Source organism: Amblyomma americanum, chromosome 6 (genome assembly GCF_052857255.1).
Source record: "Amblyomma americanum isolate KBUSLIRL-KWMA chromosome 6, ASM5285725v1, whole genome shotgun sequence".
Classification (NCBI taxonomy): Eukaryota; Metazoa; Arthropoda; class Arachnida; order Ixodida; family Ixodidae; genus Amblyomma; species Amblyomma americanum.
Window position 1 is genome coordinate 19,567,245 of NC_135502.1, and position 16,230 is coordinate 19,583,474.

Here is a 16,230-nt window from a genome sequence, read left to right on the forward strand (position 1 = left end):
GATCGTGACGCAATCTCAAGGTCATCCGGAGAAATGTAGTTCCCTGCAAAGATTTACGGTTGCCTGCACCTTTGTTTGAATACGGCTGGTTTCTGCGTGCACGAGGCATTTGCATAACTGCTGTCGTGAAATGTTCAGCAAACGCCTATCGCGTACTTCACCTGTGTCGCGACCGTGCTTTTAGGCACGTAATTTGTGGTGTAAAGCGCCCGTACATTCGGTCAGTCAGCGCACTAATACATGACGCAATACCTGTGGAATGTAGCTCGGAGGAAACGGAGACAACGCAGGTGTATTTCCGGAAAAATGTCTTACTTCCGGAAATTTAGGCCGTTTCTGAGACATTTTTGAAAGAAGCGAAGCTTTGTGGGCTCCAAATCGGCGAACGGTCAAACACTGAAGGTGAGCCAGACGTGGATGCTTTCGCAGCGTGTGTTTTCAAGCGGCGCTGGGTGACCGGCGGCAGAGCTCCGTAGGGACGCGTGGAGCGGAGCGCGTCCCCGCCTCTGGAAACACGTCTTTGGCGGATCATCTGAGCTTGCTTCCGTTTTCGGCTCCCCTTCCGTTTTCCTGTTTTCAATGGCGTCTGCCCCGCGCGAATGATCAAATTTGGCACGCTGACGCGCGTGACAGCTCGTGTCCCAGTCGCAGTTTTGTGTTGCTTTACAATGGTGTGGCCTAATGCCGTTCTCCATCTTGATGGCAGCCCCGGCCCCTTGCTACCACGAGAGTGCCATTTTGACGAATCTCTTGGCGGTGGACTCTCTAGTATGTAGTTTACGTTACGGTAGCGTAGTTCGTCTGCTGTTGTAGCTGGCGCTTAATGAACGCCGGTCTTTGGACTTCGTGAGCTTGGTTGCTAGCGTGGTTGTGTAGCGAGAAGATGCGTCATTGCATGCGCGAGTACCGTCTGTCGCATCGCGATTCTGAGACGCAGCTGCCTGGATTCAGCGCTGACAGCTCTGGCACGGTTTCGCGCGTCTGCTTTGTTGTGCAGGAGTACTGGATGTTTTCGAAGAGGAACCCGTTGATGACACAATGGAGGTAAGATCTTTGCACATGCACGCTTGTGCCGTCTGAGCGCACGTGTGACGAGCCTATATTTTAGAGCTTGTTATTGGGGTTTCGTGCTAGACATATACACGTGTTCATTTTTTGAACCCATATACGTTAACGCTTGTTTGAGCAGATCTGAATGCAACTGATGCAGGAACCGCAGCATGGTGGCAGGCGGGGCGCTGTCTCAACTCAGCGCACTAAGCATCACGTTCGCCGCTTGATGCGCGTTTGAACAATCTGAAACATATGTATATATATGCATAGTAAGCTGCAGCGACTTCTGAAAGTATATTAATCTTTGGTTGACAGCGAACATTTTTCGATTCAAAAAGTATGTTTTAGTGGAGCATCTTGAGCATTGATCATTTGCCACAGTGAATTAGAATCTTGTTTTCTTGCCTCGCCACACCACACTTGTAGCATAAGTTGCTCTTATCTCTCTTTTTTTATGCGTGTCCACCTTCGTGAAACGTGCCTACATAGCATGAAAACAAGGCACCAGAATGACTTCATGGCTGTGCTTCCTTCTGTTCATTCTGTTTTTACTTTGTTAGGCAGATCTAGTCACTGCCTACTCACCTGTGTATTAACACTGCATTCACGGTGTTATTATTGTGCATTGTCCCAGATTTCGTTGCCTTTGCAACTTGTGCAACAACCTTCCCTGTCTCTTGTGGACCTTGGAAAGCAGCTTCTGGAGTCGGCACGCAATGGCGAGACTGAAGAAGTTCGTCAACTCATGACCAGCGGTGCCCCTTTTACCACAGACTGGGTGAGCTATGTTGAATTAAACAAGAATGCTTCTAACGGGGAAGCTGTTAGTGCTGCTGATGACAACAGTGAGACAAACATAAGGTTTGTGACTACGATGAAGGGTCACAAAAAGTAAGTGGCTCCAAGTGTTTTCTGTCGAAACATGCAAACCTCTTGACACAAAGTAGTAGTGGCTGAACTGCATGTGCTGATGGCCTGATCAGCAATCCTCATTTTAGTGCCAATCAGATGAAGTATTTTTTTAGCAAATCAAGTCCTCCTCTGTTACTGACTCACTGTCTCCCAAAGCAAGCCTTCATGCAGAGGACAACCTGTATGACATACGGACGGAAATGGTGAACAAATACTGTGTCTACCTTGGTTTTGTGAGGTGGTGCTATATAGAGGAGCATTCTCCAGCAATGCCAGCAGCTGCCACTATGACATAAGCCATAAACCACTGCTCCCCTCAAGTAGCCACATTGTGGTAAGCAAAAGAACAGAAGCGGCCAGGTGGGTCATATTGTGAAGCAAGTGCTATAACTATTCTTGGAGTCAAGGAGGTGCTGGCCTGACAAGCCTACTCTTTATACCTCAAGACTTGGTGATTGCCTTGTCTTGAGGTCCAGACAGTTGCAGTCACCAGGTAGCTTTCAAAAATGCTTCACCGGTGGAGGCTTGTCTCAACTTCTGCTCATGGTTGTGCAGGCAGAAATAGTTCTCTGTTTCACATGTATTAAACAAGCTAATGCCTCTCTTGGGTCTTTGTGCATTTGCCAGCCTTGAAGAGGTTTTTGCCGTAAAGCGTGCATATGAAAACCTGTTCACTTCTGCAGTTTTACAATATGGCATACTCTGCGAAACATTTGTTGTTTTAAGCATAGCAATTGCAGTTAAGAGACAAGATGTAGCGTAGACATCCAGCAATGGTTAAATGTTTAATTCATTTATTAACTTTATTGATAAAGACCTCTTATTGATTGTCTCAAACTCCCTGTTTAGCTAGGCTAGTTTTATAACTGGATTGACCATTGCTTTTTTATTTGCTTCTCAGCACTCTTGTGCATTTATCTGTTCCCTGGCCCTCCTGGTAAGTTTTGGCCATTTAACCCTTTATAAGGTGCAAGCTGTGTGCATGTCTCACATGCGTACAAATGATAAAATTGCACTCGGAATGACTTTAGGATTGAATGGCATCACTTTCAAGCCGTTTCGACTTTCGATTTTTGTAGAAAAAAGGGGTATGCAGTTGTACTAATGACTTTGTAAAAATACCTCAAATGTTGTATGTATCCTTACCCAAGTCATTTGGACATATTGGACTACATGTATTAGAATTGGAAGTTACTTCAGGAAATATTATGAGACAGTGTACTGATGGAAAAGGCTCGAAAGCTCAACAGTGTTTTAATAGCTTTTTCCCCCGCCAAGATGGGTCTTGTCAAACTGTATACCTGCACTTGTAAAAACACACTGAACAACAAGGAAGCCCATTAGCAAAATATGAAACATACTGAATGAGATGTTTGATAGTTCGGTAGTATTCCACGCACAGAAATATGGTACATAGATGCATTGTTTTCCACAACTTGATGCAAGTGGGACTCATGTGTCCCACTACTTGGGCAGTCTGGATGCATTGCATGTGTTGGATATTTTTGCTTCAAGTGAATAAAGATTTTTCAGGTGGCATAAATGAACTGTGGAAATAAAGGCTTAGAAGATGGTGTTGCAAAGAGAAGCAGCTTGCCACTTTGGGACATTTCTTGTTTACATCTACTGTTAGTGATCATACAAACCAGCGGCATTATTTTTCTCGCTTGCAGCACCTTCTTTGGAATGGAACTGGCATTCTTGTTTGTCTAATTGTGAGATGCTGGGGTAAAAAACCTGAAGGCATGGTCATGTTGTATGACATGAGTTTCAGCGTCTGTCATATTTGCAAAAAGGAAAGGGGGGGGGGGGGGGGGTGATGTGGAAGAAAGGATGTGTCTAGAAGATACTTTGTTTCGGGATTCAATCACATGACCTGTACTGCGACTGGTGGGTGACATGACCCACAGAAATGTCATCTATGACAGTGGGTCAGATGACCTTACATCATTTCATGCGTGTGGTGATGACAGGATCTAGGAAGGGGGCTTGCCTACAGCATGTGATGTCAAAATAATGAAGAGTACCCCCTGGGCTTGCAGTGGGATACGATGTTGTGTGTCTGGTGCTGTGGTTGGGGTGGGGTGGTGCTGGTGAACACTGCCAGTTTTAGGCTATACACAACACAAGTGCACTTGAAACTAGAGGCTGAGATGGCTGCCACATGTCTCATTTGGTAGAACACTGTATGCGACATGCGGGTATGTGTGGTGATGATGGTGAAACTTTGTCATAAAGAAAAGGAGGGTGAGGGGTCAGGGGTCATGTTTAAATATCTTACATGGGCCTTCAAAATGGCATCAGGTGGGGGGAAGTTCATGCTTCAGGGCGGCTTCTAGGGTCCAACTCACTTTCAGAGTTGGAGGCCCCTGAGGGGGTAAGCCCTTAGCGCACTTATATAGTATGTGATTTGGATTGGCTTTAGTGAAATTGCATAAAATGCAGTGGCATTGATATACCGTGGTGTACATGGTGGTATATAAATAGGGGTTTGGGAAACCATGGGTTTGCAATTGCCTCTAGGTGGTGAAGTGATTGCAGTCATGTCTCATTAATATGCATGCTGTGGTACCCTGGTAAAGCAGTTCATAAAGTAAATCATCCATAATGAATCGGCAGAAAAAGAAGTAAGAAAAAACACACATTATGATTAAGGTCTGCTTCTGTACATACATGGTGAGCAGTGAAGTTGAAGGACACCAAAATCTTGTGAGCTTTAGAAGTGCATTAGCCTAGTTGCCATTATTGTTTAGGTAATGTGGGGCAGTTTGATTCGCTTAGTGGTCCACGAGACGCATGATAGTGCCTCATGACAGGTTGATGTATGTCCTACTCTGACTGTTCACATCCCATGAACTGCAGGTGCATAGCTGTACACAGTTGGCTGACAGCTCCTAAATGCCTCTTTCAACTTAGCACAAGCTGCAGAAGAGTTTTTTCACTGCCATTCATACAGTACGGCAAACCACAAGGCATGTCGACTGGACCTCTTGGCACTGTAAAGGTTGAAGCCAGAGGAAAAAAATGGACATTATTCAGGCATTTTCACTTTTGCACTGCCTTTTGCTAGGGTCCTGCATTGAAAATACTGGAGCGGAAAGATCTGGTTGGGGCAGTCAAGGTTTTGTTCTCAGTGCTGTCCATATTAACGAAACCAAAATACATGGGTTCCAATGACTTCTGTGTATTTCAATCCTGTTCATTGTCCAGGCAGAGAGTTTCCATACTGATGACGCATCAAGACATTGAAAAAATTTGGTCTTCAAAAAAAGTGTCCATAATTCGAGTCGTCCATAATAAAAAGGCAGGACTGTATGCAGCTAAGATTCCACCCTGACCATCATCATCAATGTCTTTAGCCTCACTACGTCCATAGCAGGACAAAGGCGTCCCCACAGACTTTCAATTAGCTCTGTCCTGTGTCTGCTTCGACCATCGATACTTTGCCGAAACAGCCCCTCAGCCTTCATGCCTGTGCCCGCCGTGTTGGCAAACACTGGCGCATTGTTTGGGGAATGCTAACCAACCAGTGTCTGCCACAGGAGAGAACACTTGTCTGACAACAGCACCAACTTTGCAGTCTTTCCTTATTTCATCTGCACATCTGACACTGATCAGCATTAGAAAAAAAGGAAAAATTCCACTGTAATTTCCTTGGTTTGAGTGACTGTTGGCTTATTTAATTTCTGCTCTGTGCAGCTAGGCACATCTCCGCTGCACATGGCTGCTCAGAATGGGCATGTGGCAACGGCCGAAGTGCTGCTGCGGGCGGGCATCAGCCGGGACGCACGCACCAAGGTGGACCGCACCCCTCTGCATGTGGCCGCCCAAGAGGGCCACCTAGATGTCGTCGAGCTGCTGCTCAAGCACTCAGCCGACATTGAGGCCAAGGACATGGTAGGTGCCACCAAGAGGGAGGTGGGATGATGGCTTACTGGCACCGCTGAAAAGGGACAGATGGGAGACGCTGTCAATGAGGCACTAGAACGTCTGTTCTTTGTTCCTTGTCTGCTGCTGCTCTATTGTTTCAAGAAGGGTGTACCAACAAGCCCAAGCTCACATGTTATGTGATCTTTTCTTGGTATCTTTTTTCTCTTTTCCTGTTTCGCCGCCGTGGTGGCTCAGTGGTTATGGTGCTCGGCTACTGACCCTAAAGACGTGGCTTCGATCTCGGCCATGGCGGTCGAATTTTGATGGAGGCGAAATTCTAGAAGCCCTTTTACTGTGTGATATCAGTGCACGTTAAAGAGCCCCAGGTGGTCAAAATTTCTGGAGCCCTTCACTATGGCATCCCTCATAGCGTGAATCGCTTTGGGACGTTAAACCCCTATAAACCATAAACCATCTTTTCCTGTTTCCTTATTTCGTCTCGCGGTCTGCTTTGATGAGGGCATTATTTCAAGTGGTGGTCTTCTTTTACCCTTTCACTGGCATCCTGAAGGTCATTTAAACACAACAACCCCCCCCCCCCCCCCAACCTACGTCTTTTGTTGCACCCAACCTTATTGTCTGAGTTTTACACCTACCGCTTGTCACGCCTTTGTTATGTCATGGTAAGAAGTGTTACGGACATGTTTTGCCGTTTGTACAAAGATAGTCCAACACAGCTTGGGTGACCAGGTTTTGACAGCAGGGGGCCACATGTTTCGGACATTCGTTAGGGTGTTTCTCTTTTCATTTACTTTACCTCAGCAGTGCAACTGTGGCAAGTTGGCAAGGGCTGGTTTGTGGAATGTTTGGTGAAAAAAGTTAATGATTTTTTTACAATGATAGTTGCATGTGGCACATTTGGCGAAATCTTGGCGGTGAAGGTGGTGCCGATGTCCATGTATTCGCCCCCATCTCCCACTGCATGAAAGATGCCTCAGATGTATGGGTCGTAACATCACTGTGCACAATGCTGTTATGATTCATTTCTCTTTGCCTTGTGAACTTCGAACGAGCCCCAGGGTTTGCTTTTGCGTGTGGTTTGGAACAGCTGTTCAGAGGGAGACAAAGTATGTACATGAAAAATCGGGAACCTGCATTGTATTCTGCAAACAGAGGGTACAGGCAAGAGTTTGGCATGGGTAATGTCATTAAATACTTTGTGTCTTTTTGTGTGACTTGAAATCTTTAACCTTGACCATTGCGTACCCCATCGCATTGCTGCTATCCATGTGGCTGCTGCAGGGACAGGCATGGCATGCTATTTGGATATAAACCATTTGGTGCCTGTATTGTCTTAAGCAGCACCTTACATACAGAATGCATTTGCTAAAAAAAAAAAAAGTACTTTCTGTTGGAAAAAATAACAAGCAGTAAAGCACACCAGCATTGCAAAGAAGTGAATAAGGTGAAAAGGTGAACAAAACACCCTGTGGCTGCATATTTTGTCATCGTACCCTTAAGTTTATAATCTGTGTGCATAAAATCCAACATGGGGATTTCAGGCAAAAAGTTTTTTATTGGTAACCCTTGCATGAACTGCATAACATTTGTCATGTGGAGGCAATTTTTGGTTGGTTTAATGCTGTCTGCTGCCTATCTTTTTTTTTTTTTTCCAGCTGCGCATGACACCTTTGCACTGGGCAGTGGAAAGGGGCCACCTACATGTGATCAGGTGCCTTCTGCGGTGGGGTGCAGATGTGACAGCATGCAGCAAGTTTGAAAAGACGCCCCTGGACATCGCCCTTGACAACGACTTTGTCGAAGTGGTCAGGGTACTCCAGGTTGGCCCCGTGCTCTTCCATCGTGTTCTAACTCTATCCATAAAATGCTGACAAGCTGCATCCTACACTTTTTTGCTTCACGAAATGACAACATTGAAGTGAGCTTTGCTGTCAGACTGTCCAATTCAACGCTTTCGACGTCTCTGTAAAGAGGGTTCAGAATTGCATAATAGGTTAGATGGTTAAGCCAGTCAGGAAATTATGTTTGTGTGAACACCTCAGCCAAGCCAAATGGTTCTGCATAACGACCAGTGCTGACAAGCAAGGCACAATGTAACATTCGTGTTTCTGAAAGCTTGCTGCCGTGTTTATGTTGATAAGATGTTGCCATGGTAGGTGCAGCATCCCCACAGTCGAGAAATATGGATGAGAAAATTCAAGTCAAGAAATGGCAAAAGCTGAATATCGTGCCCATAATTTCCGTGCAATTCTTGTGCATTCAGTGAAAACCTGTCTGTTTCGAAGTGTTTCTCTTTATTAGCAGGACAGTGTTTAAGGTTAAGCACAGTTGCTGGCTAAGCAATAATGCATACTTGTTTGTCAGGAAAATAAAATTTCATCACTGAAACAAGGGTATTGTTCAATGCCCATAGCTTCCATGAGTTGGAGCCAAATGCGTAATAAATGGGCATGTGTGAATATTTGAACCAAATGCAAAGCGACTATTTTCAAATCAAAGTGAATAGTTTGAGACTCAAAAAAAAGAAACGATACCACTCAATAGAGCTTAACAGCATACGCCGAAAGACTGGTTTGTAAAATTCATCAAGGCAACTAATATTTAGAAAAATGTGAAACAAAATAAATGCTTTCAAACTTCCATTAGGCAATGTTCAAATAGCAGCAAGCCAAAATGCACTACGCATCACAATCTCGCACCCCTTACCGTGTGATTATTTGCATGCTGCTAGTTTAAATATAAAAGTCCTGACAGATTTTTCGGACACATCACATCTGATGCTGCAATCTCTCTGCCCTCATTTATGCAACATGTGGTCACATGACTGCACTCTGCACATGTGATTGCACATTTGTACCATTGCTGGAGGAGGCTATGGGCTATGTCGTTCATTACGCGAAAGTCGAAAGATATCAGCAAAGGCACCACACACATGTGGGGGTAGCACACGGCCCACCGCCTTATACCAAGCAGAGGATGCGCTTTATGCGATTTCTGGGATGAATCCTTGTGTAGACCAACCTTACAACATTGTGCGTTGTGTTGCTCCGGACGGAGGTGTGTCGTCGGCATGGGCCAGCATGAGGTGCAAAGAGATGTGAGCACGCCCTCTTGCACCGCCAGGTGTGCCGCTGCATAAAGGCGCGGGGTGCACCAATCCTTGGTGAGCAAGCTTAAATTGAATTCTTTCTGAGGCAACTACTGTATTTTCACGATATTGCAAGTCAAAATCACATTTCCAAAAAATAAAAAAAAACTTCGGAGGTTGTTTAGGCGGGGCCTTGAATAGTTGAACATGACGGCATTATCCCGCAGCCCCTGTTTATCGCCAGCGGCCATCTCAGCTGCCGCTCGTGGGCGTGTCCGTGGGCACATTCCAAAATGAAAATGTATTAGTCACTGGGCTACTCATCCACACTTGCGCCATCGTCCTCACTGGCGCTGCCATCGTAATGCTATATCTCAGCTGCCGCGTGCGGGCGTGCCCGTGGGCACATTCCAAAATGAAAATGTATTAGTCACTGGGCTACTCATCCACACTTGCGCCATCTTCCTCACTAGCGCTGCCGTCGTGATCATTGCTGCGGTCCCACTGCACTTCGTTCTAACGTCGTCGTCCAGCGAAATCCCACACTTCGCAAACAGCCACATCACAACATCGAGTGGAACAGCTTAAAAATTTCCTCACTGCAGCTGCCACATCTGCATCACCCATTGCAAACGTCGAACTTGCAGCCCAGCGTGCGGCTGTTCGTTCCTTCGGCGTAAAAAATGGCAGCCATCTTGAATGTAGCCGCGAACGAGCGCCGGTCGCTTGCTGGACCTGTAGCACAAATGATGACCGACAAAGCACTACATTAAAGACTTGTGAAACGCAGCCGGCAGTGGTCAAATGCGTCAGAGCCAAAGGCAAACTACGTGTGAATGGCGTCGGCTCTTCCGTTGGCTACCGACACTCCCCGGCACCGCTGCCGTTCCAAGTGGGGGTGCCGCCTCAATTAGAACAGCAGCTGCAGCGACCCTTCAATCAACTATCAACACTCCCTTGAGCGCCGAGTGCGCATTTAAAAGTAAAAAGACTTGTTGGGTGCTTGAGCTTCCCCTAGAACGCGATTGCTGCATGTACGGTAGCGGTTCGTGAGAACAGAGGCACGTTTCCGCAGGTTGACTAAGTGGTTGTCGAGATGACTGGTTGTGTCGCTACATTTTAGTATTTCTTCTGTCGCCATCGCTTTAGCTATGGTAACCTCATTGACAAATTGTTGCGGCAATGTTGTGACAGTTCACGAAAGCGCTGCCAGTCAAGTGAGGGCAACGTCTTCTTGGCTCTTGGCTCGAAGCAGTTTGTTGTTGACACGGATGGCAATGGGGAAGTGATCACTTTTCCATGTAGTATCTGAAATTTCCCAGTGTTTTGCCATGCCAGGGGTTTCAAGAGTGAGGTCCGGTGTAGTGTCGGTTTGTCTAGTATGGAGGCCGACACGCATGGGCACATGTGGCTTGTTGCAAAGGCGTAAGTTAGAAAACTCCATGGCTTCTTCGAAACGACTCCTCCTGCAGTCGCTCGTGGAGTAACCGCAGAATACGTTTTTGGCATTGAAGTCACCGCCAACAATAACAGGACTGTGGTGATCGGTGTCAATCAGTTGTTGAAGCCATTCATATTTGTCCACCCTGAGCTGTTTGGTAAGAGGCCTGTAGTAAACAGACCAAAATTAGGGGTTTACGGCTTGGAGACCCCATCTTTACAATGACGACCTCTCGATGTTCATAACTGGCTCCAGAAAGGCGGAGCTGCGTCGCCTTGCAATCTGTGCATATGAGGACTGCAGCCTGACTAGTTACTGTAACTTCACTCGTGTCCTTTGCCTTATGTTCTATAGCAGGATCTGTGAATGCCCTGTAGCCTGGAAGGTTATATGATCCTCGCGTTTCTTGAAGCAGGATGGCTAATGGTTTGCACATTTTGATGCGAGATTTGAGGATAGGGCCGTTTTGGCAAAAGCTGCGGGAATTCCACTGTAGAACGGTATTCTCCCCGAGCCTCATTATGAAGAGTTTTGTTGAGCTTGGGTCGGTCTTTGAGATTGCGCCTTCTTTTTACGTGGAGTGTCACACTGCTCCTTATTAATGAGAACTTCATGGTTTGCTCGAGTGTGGAAAACTGAGACTTGGTCTTGTTGGAGGACCTTGATTTCTTTTTGAATCTTGCGTGTGGCCTCGTAGTTGATTTGCGCTGCTGTTTGTGAGAGCTCAGTCGCAGTATCCAATGGTGCTTTGCTTGCCGCGTTTTTTTCGGTTGACGTTTCTACGCACGCTTCTGGATCGGCTCGGTCTTGTGATGGAGCTGCATAATAATGAGAGCGATCGATCACTTTTCCTGGTTGACTGGGATTTTAGTGACTGAATTTCTGCGCGCAGCTGTGCTATCTCCTGCCGAAGAGCATTGATGAGGTTACTGTCTTGTACAACGTTAACCTGACTATTAAGAGCTGATTTTGAGTGTTTCCCAGCTGCTACGTCAGCCCATTTAACGCCTGTCTTTTGCGATGCCGCTGCGGATGCAGGCGCCTTTGGACAGTTGCTGGCGTCTCTGAAGGAGTTGGCGGCGTCTCAGAATGAGTTGGCGGCACTCTGCTGGGACAGGCGCGGCTCACCGTAATGTGCCCCTATGTTTTGCACGAGACTCAAAATGGCTCATCATCACACTCCTCCTCGGGCATGTGACCGCGGCCACAATCTTTGCACACACTGTCCTCGGGGCGGTACTTTGCCATATGACCAATGTTATGGCAGTTATAGCAAACCATACGTTTCGGCCGATATTCCTGTACTCTTGTAATCTCCATGTAGTACTTGACTACTTTTTGCAGTGCAGCTGCATTAAACGTGAGGATAGCTTTATCAGTTTTGCCAATCTTCTGCACTTTGATGATTTCTGCGTGTTCGCAGCGAAGCCATTGAAATATCGTTTCATTGTCATCTTGCGGGTCGATGTGGATGACACCACGCACAGCACTCTACCTTAATTGGAACGACGATGATCTGGTTTCCATCTTTGTAAGCAAGACGGGTTAGACCCATCATCTTATCCGCATGCTCTTCATCATAAACTGTGACAACGATGCTGTTGGCGACAGCGTGCCGTTGCCAGCTCAGCTAGCTCCTCTTTCGGTGCCTTCATTCCTATAGCTTGGGCTGTTGCGTTGCGAGGAATATTTCTTGCCTTAAATTTTTGTGTCTGCCTCATTATCAGTACGAAGCGGGGCCGACTCAGCCTGTCCTCACGGGTCATCTTGTGGTGCTTGCTGGGGCGTCGACGCTCCCAAGTTGTAGATATGCCGTCTTCGTCACCCATGGTCTGGTCATATTCCGCTGGCTGATCCAACTCATTCCCTGGGACGCTGGATTGAAGCATAATTTGCGCCTGTATCATGGTGTTCGCCGGTCTCACGTAGCTGTATCCAGATTGCGAGCTAGTGGAAGCGTCCGACCGTGCCATGCTGAACGCGGAGCACTGGTGTTTCAGGCACTGGCGCATAGTCTGTAGTCCAGAGTTAGGCCTAGGTCACCACCACCACCAATTCTGGTAAAAGTCCACTAAAAACGGAGCCGAGGCTCCAAAAAAACTGCTCAGCACACACCAGAACCACTCAGGAGAGTATCCAGTCATCCTCAGTATCTAGGCGCACATTTTACCATTGAAAAAAGGAACACTTCGCGGAGCGCATGCAAAGCATGTACCTTCCGCCGTGTCCTGTGTCCCAAGCCTCAAGAATGAATAAAAGGAAAAATTTCACTAGGGATCCCGATCCTGTCGTCATAAAAATTTGCAATAAGAAATGCACAAGTTCGACTCATTAGTATTGCAAAAGTTTATACATGAAAACGCATCGTCAAGTAGTTGTTTAAAAAAAAACGATGCTTGAATTTCACTTATAATCCCCCTTTGCATGGTATTGATCAGGACCTCAAAAGCTTGAACAGCTGAACTTTGCTTCATCAGTTTGCATGCATATGCATGCTCTTAATTTGTCAAGTGGCGTTTAACATATAACACTGTAAGCTTTTTGTTTAAACATTGCTGCATGCTTGTGGGGTTTACATGATTTCACTCCTCGTTTCACTGCAGACGTGGTGGTGTTTCATCTCAGTTGGATGGATACATAGCTAGGCTACTTCTCACTAAGAGCAACTGTGTTTGTTATGAAATCTAGCCTTAATTGTACTGCAGAATATATATATATATATATATATATATATATATATATATATATATATATCTGACACACACTTAGAAACATAACAAGGTTTTACTGATGATGTTTGGACTGGAAAGAAGACTGGTCTCCAGCCGGAACGTCAGCAAAACCTTGTTGTGTTTTTACGCGTGTGTCAGTGTCTACTTTATAAGTATATAACTTCTGGTTCATAGTGCTTTCCTCGCACCTTACTTTTATTAAATTCTATTTATTATAATTGCTTGTGCTTGTATTGCTTTTTTTTCTTGTCGTAAAACTAGTGTATTCTACCATATTATAAAAATAATACTGAAGGGTAAACACTCAGCTTTGTGAAACTGCTTTCTTGTGAATGTGTTTCAGGAACATGCGTGCAACCCAAATCGGACCAAAGAGACTGTGCAACAAACTTTCATACTCCCTGTCGCTACAGTGAATACTACGACTACTAAGGTATGCAAGGCTCCAGCTTCTGACATGCTTTTTTTTCCTTCATTCTTCTTAAAAGTACATCCGGTCCTTGAAAAAAAAAGTGGGATCTCAGAGCAGTATTGTGCACGAAAAAGTGCAAGCACCCTACCCTCTTACTTTTGAGAGTTTGGTAATAAGTAGGCTTGTGCAAATATTTAGTAATATCGAATATTTGGTTGAATAGTAAAGTATTTGGTTCAGTCCAAATGTTTGTTATTCATCTCAAGCAAATGACATTTCTGGAATGCTCGTTTCCTGTGGTTTCTGTTTCGATGCACTTCCTGCAGGATGGCATTTATGGAGTGCGTGCTGCTAAAAGCAGCAGTTGCATAACAGTGCAATTTCGTTAAGGCCAGCAGTCAGAGGCAAGTGGCGATTAAAGGCGATAAGTGGCAATACTTCCATCCTTTCCTCTCGCATGCAGCCTGGCTGGCTAAGTGGCAAACCGAACTGCCAACAGTCCAGTAGTTTAGGATTCTGGCATGATTCATGCTCCGGGGATTTCCGGAAGGACGGGAAGTTTGCTCTCGGGCCGCTTACCACTGGTCCGGGAAAGCGGCCGCTAAGTGCAAATGGGCGGGGTTATGGCACACAGTTTTAATTCTTGTTGGCGGCAGCAATTCCTATACGAGTTGACAGTTTTAATGCCACACTGTTAAAGGCCCCACTGTCCAGAAAATTCGGTGTCAGCATCGACATTGTGAGTAAAAAATCACAAGTGTGACTCTGGCAGGTGGTGCCCAGAGAGCAACCTAGGAGGCAGTCACGTGGTCTTGCAGCATCATCACAGCCTGCCCACTGGATAGTAAGAAAACTGCCCACTGTGGAAGGTGGCCGGTCGTTTGGGAAGTACAACCTGAGCCACACAAGGCCTACCGCTGGGAGCACCTGCCATGCAGGGCAGTGGCACCTCGATTAACTGCTGCACCACTGCTCCAGGAGGGGTATGAGGACTCCCAGGGATCTATGAATATGAAGTAGAGAATGACCTTCTGTATATATGGGAATTAACCCATTACACTCTGGCGTCATGCCCTTAAGGCTGAGCTTACGTGTCCCCTGCAATTTTTTTTTCTTTTTTCATCATAGCTTTAGTGAGTGTGACGAAGCTTCAATGCACTCCCTTTATTCTTATTTTTTTTTCCGTGTATGTGAGCTGATTAATTTGGACTTGCGCGATATTTTGGACTCCGTGGCATCCAAAAGTTTGATTTTTCGGACTATAATGGACGCCAGCAATACTGTAGACATCGTTTTCAACCGAAAGTTTGTTTTTTTCGGCCTAATATAGACGCGAGCGGGCATCGCTGTCATAACCAACCTGTTCTCTGCCACTGTGAAAGGCACCATCTTAGATTTGAACAGAGTCAGTTGAATGGGTTGGCTTGGATAGGCTTGGCTATTTGTTTTTTATTGCTGCCACTTGAGATATTGGCCTGCTCTTCGTTTGCCATTAAGATAGTTACTAAGAGCAAGCAATCACATTGAAAACTGGACAGCTGCAAGGTCTGCAGCAGCCTGGAAGACACCACCTGCAGTGGAGGGCGTCGTCGGTTACCTACCTCTGTCTTTGTGAGCGTTGTTGTCCATGGAAACTGTTATTGCTTCGCGCGGCGCGTGCCTTTGTTCGCGACATGACCTGTGGTCACGTCACAATGTCTGGTATCGTGAGACGAGATGGTGCAGACATGACGAAATAATGACTATGGCTTAGATGCAGTCTAATATTATCGCTTGCAAGCGGAACATGGGGGACGCTGAAGGTTGGGATTTTTAAAGCCATTTTTTCACAGAAAGGATTTTTTTTCTTTTGAAGTTCATAGATTTGTTGTTCTGTTTGATTATTCAGACCTTTTTCCGGGTCTCGCCGAGTTCAAATTATCAACTAGTGACTGTTATTGTCTTTTGTGCCAAAACTATACAAAACATTTATTTAAAAATTATTCAAAGAAAATGACTATATTTGCTCCGAGCCAGAAAATCACTATTCGCAAAAGTCTTAACAGGAAGTTCTGAAGCCAGATGGTCAACACCGACATTTGGCAGTAACTGTTGCCGGTGTTGTGTCTATGTACCTTTGTACTCAAGAGATTAAAATGAACGACCCTGACATATCTATGCAGCTCATTTTGTGACCATTCTCTGCTTTGGTTTAGAATTTTCACTGTCTCAAACCTTATTCACAGGTCCCGGCTGGTGCGATAGGCACGGTTCACAAAATCGTGAAGGCGATCCCCACCGTGACGACAGCGGCTGGGCTTGTGACGGCTGCTGCCAGCCCCACGATCATTCAAGCCAAGACAGCAGGGACAGTGACAGCGGCAGCGGCGACAACGCGCAATGTGTTTGTGGCCACAAAGACACCTCACACCTTGAAACGAGCCACGGTTACCAGGGTTGTTCCTGCTGCCACCGCCGCTGCCACTGCTGCTACTGATAGTGCCAGCACTGCCACGACTGCTGCTGCAACGGCAACCACCACGACAGTGACTGCAGAAGAAGGTGAACCTTTCAAATTCAGTCTTTTAATCCATGTGCAGTCTGCTAGTACAGTAAAAGCTCATTAATTTGACCAGCGTTAATTCGGAAATCCAGGAAATTGGAAACGCCGATGCAGTCCCTGCCAGCGCCCTAGTAAGTCTATGGTGTCGTATGCTCGCTG

General features: G+C 46.0%; 1 protein-coding gene across 5 annotated transcripts in view; it reads left to right on the forward strand.

Annotated features, from left to right (window-relative positions):
* Positions 1–257: 257 nt before the first annotated feature.
* The window catches only part of LOC144136416 (uncharacterized), a 34,929-nt gene continuing 18,956 nt past the window's right edge, over positions 258–16,230 (forward strand). The window contains exons 1-7 of one of the 5 annotated variants that reach the window (XM_077668707.1): positions 258–402; positions 998–1,044; positions 1,688–1,831; positions 5,665–5,862; positions 7,512–7,676; positions 13,461–13,550; positions 15,755–16,070. In XM_077668707.1, coding sequence (XP_077524833.1) covers positions 1,039–1,044; positions 1,688–1,831; positions 5,665–5,862; positions 7,512–7,676; positions 13,461–13,550; positions 15,755–16,070 — 919 coding nt within the window. In that variant the 5' untranslated portion in view covers positions 258–402; positions 998–1,038. Of the gene's footprint in view, positions 403–508; positions 769–997; positions 1,045–1,687; positions 1,832–5,664; positions 5,863–7,511; positions 7,677–13,460; positions 13,551–15,754; positions 16,071–16,230 lie in introns of those variants that run through there. The other 4 variants (XM_077668706.1, XM_077668704.1, XM_077668703.1 and 1 more) reach the window with 4 other exon arrangements.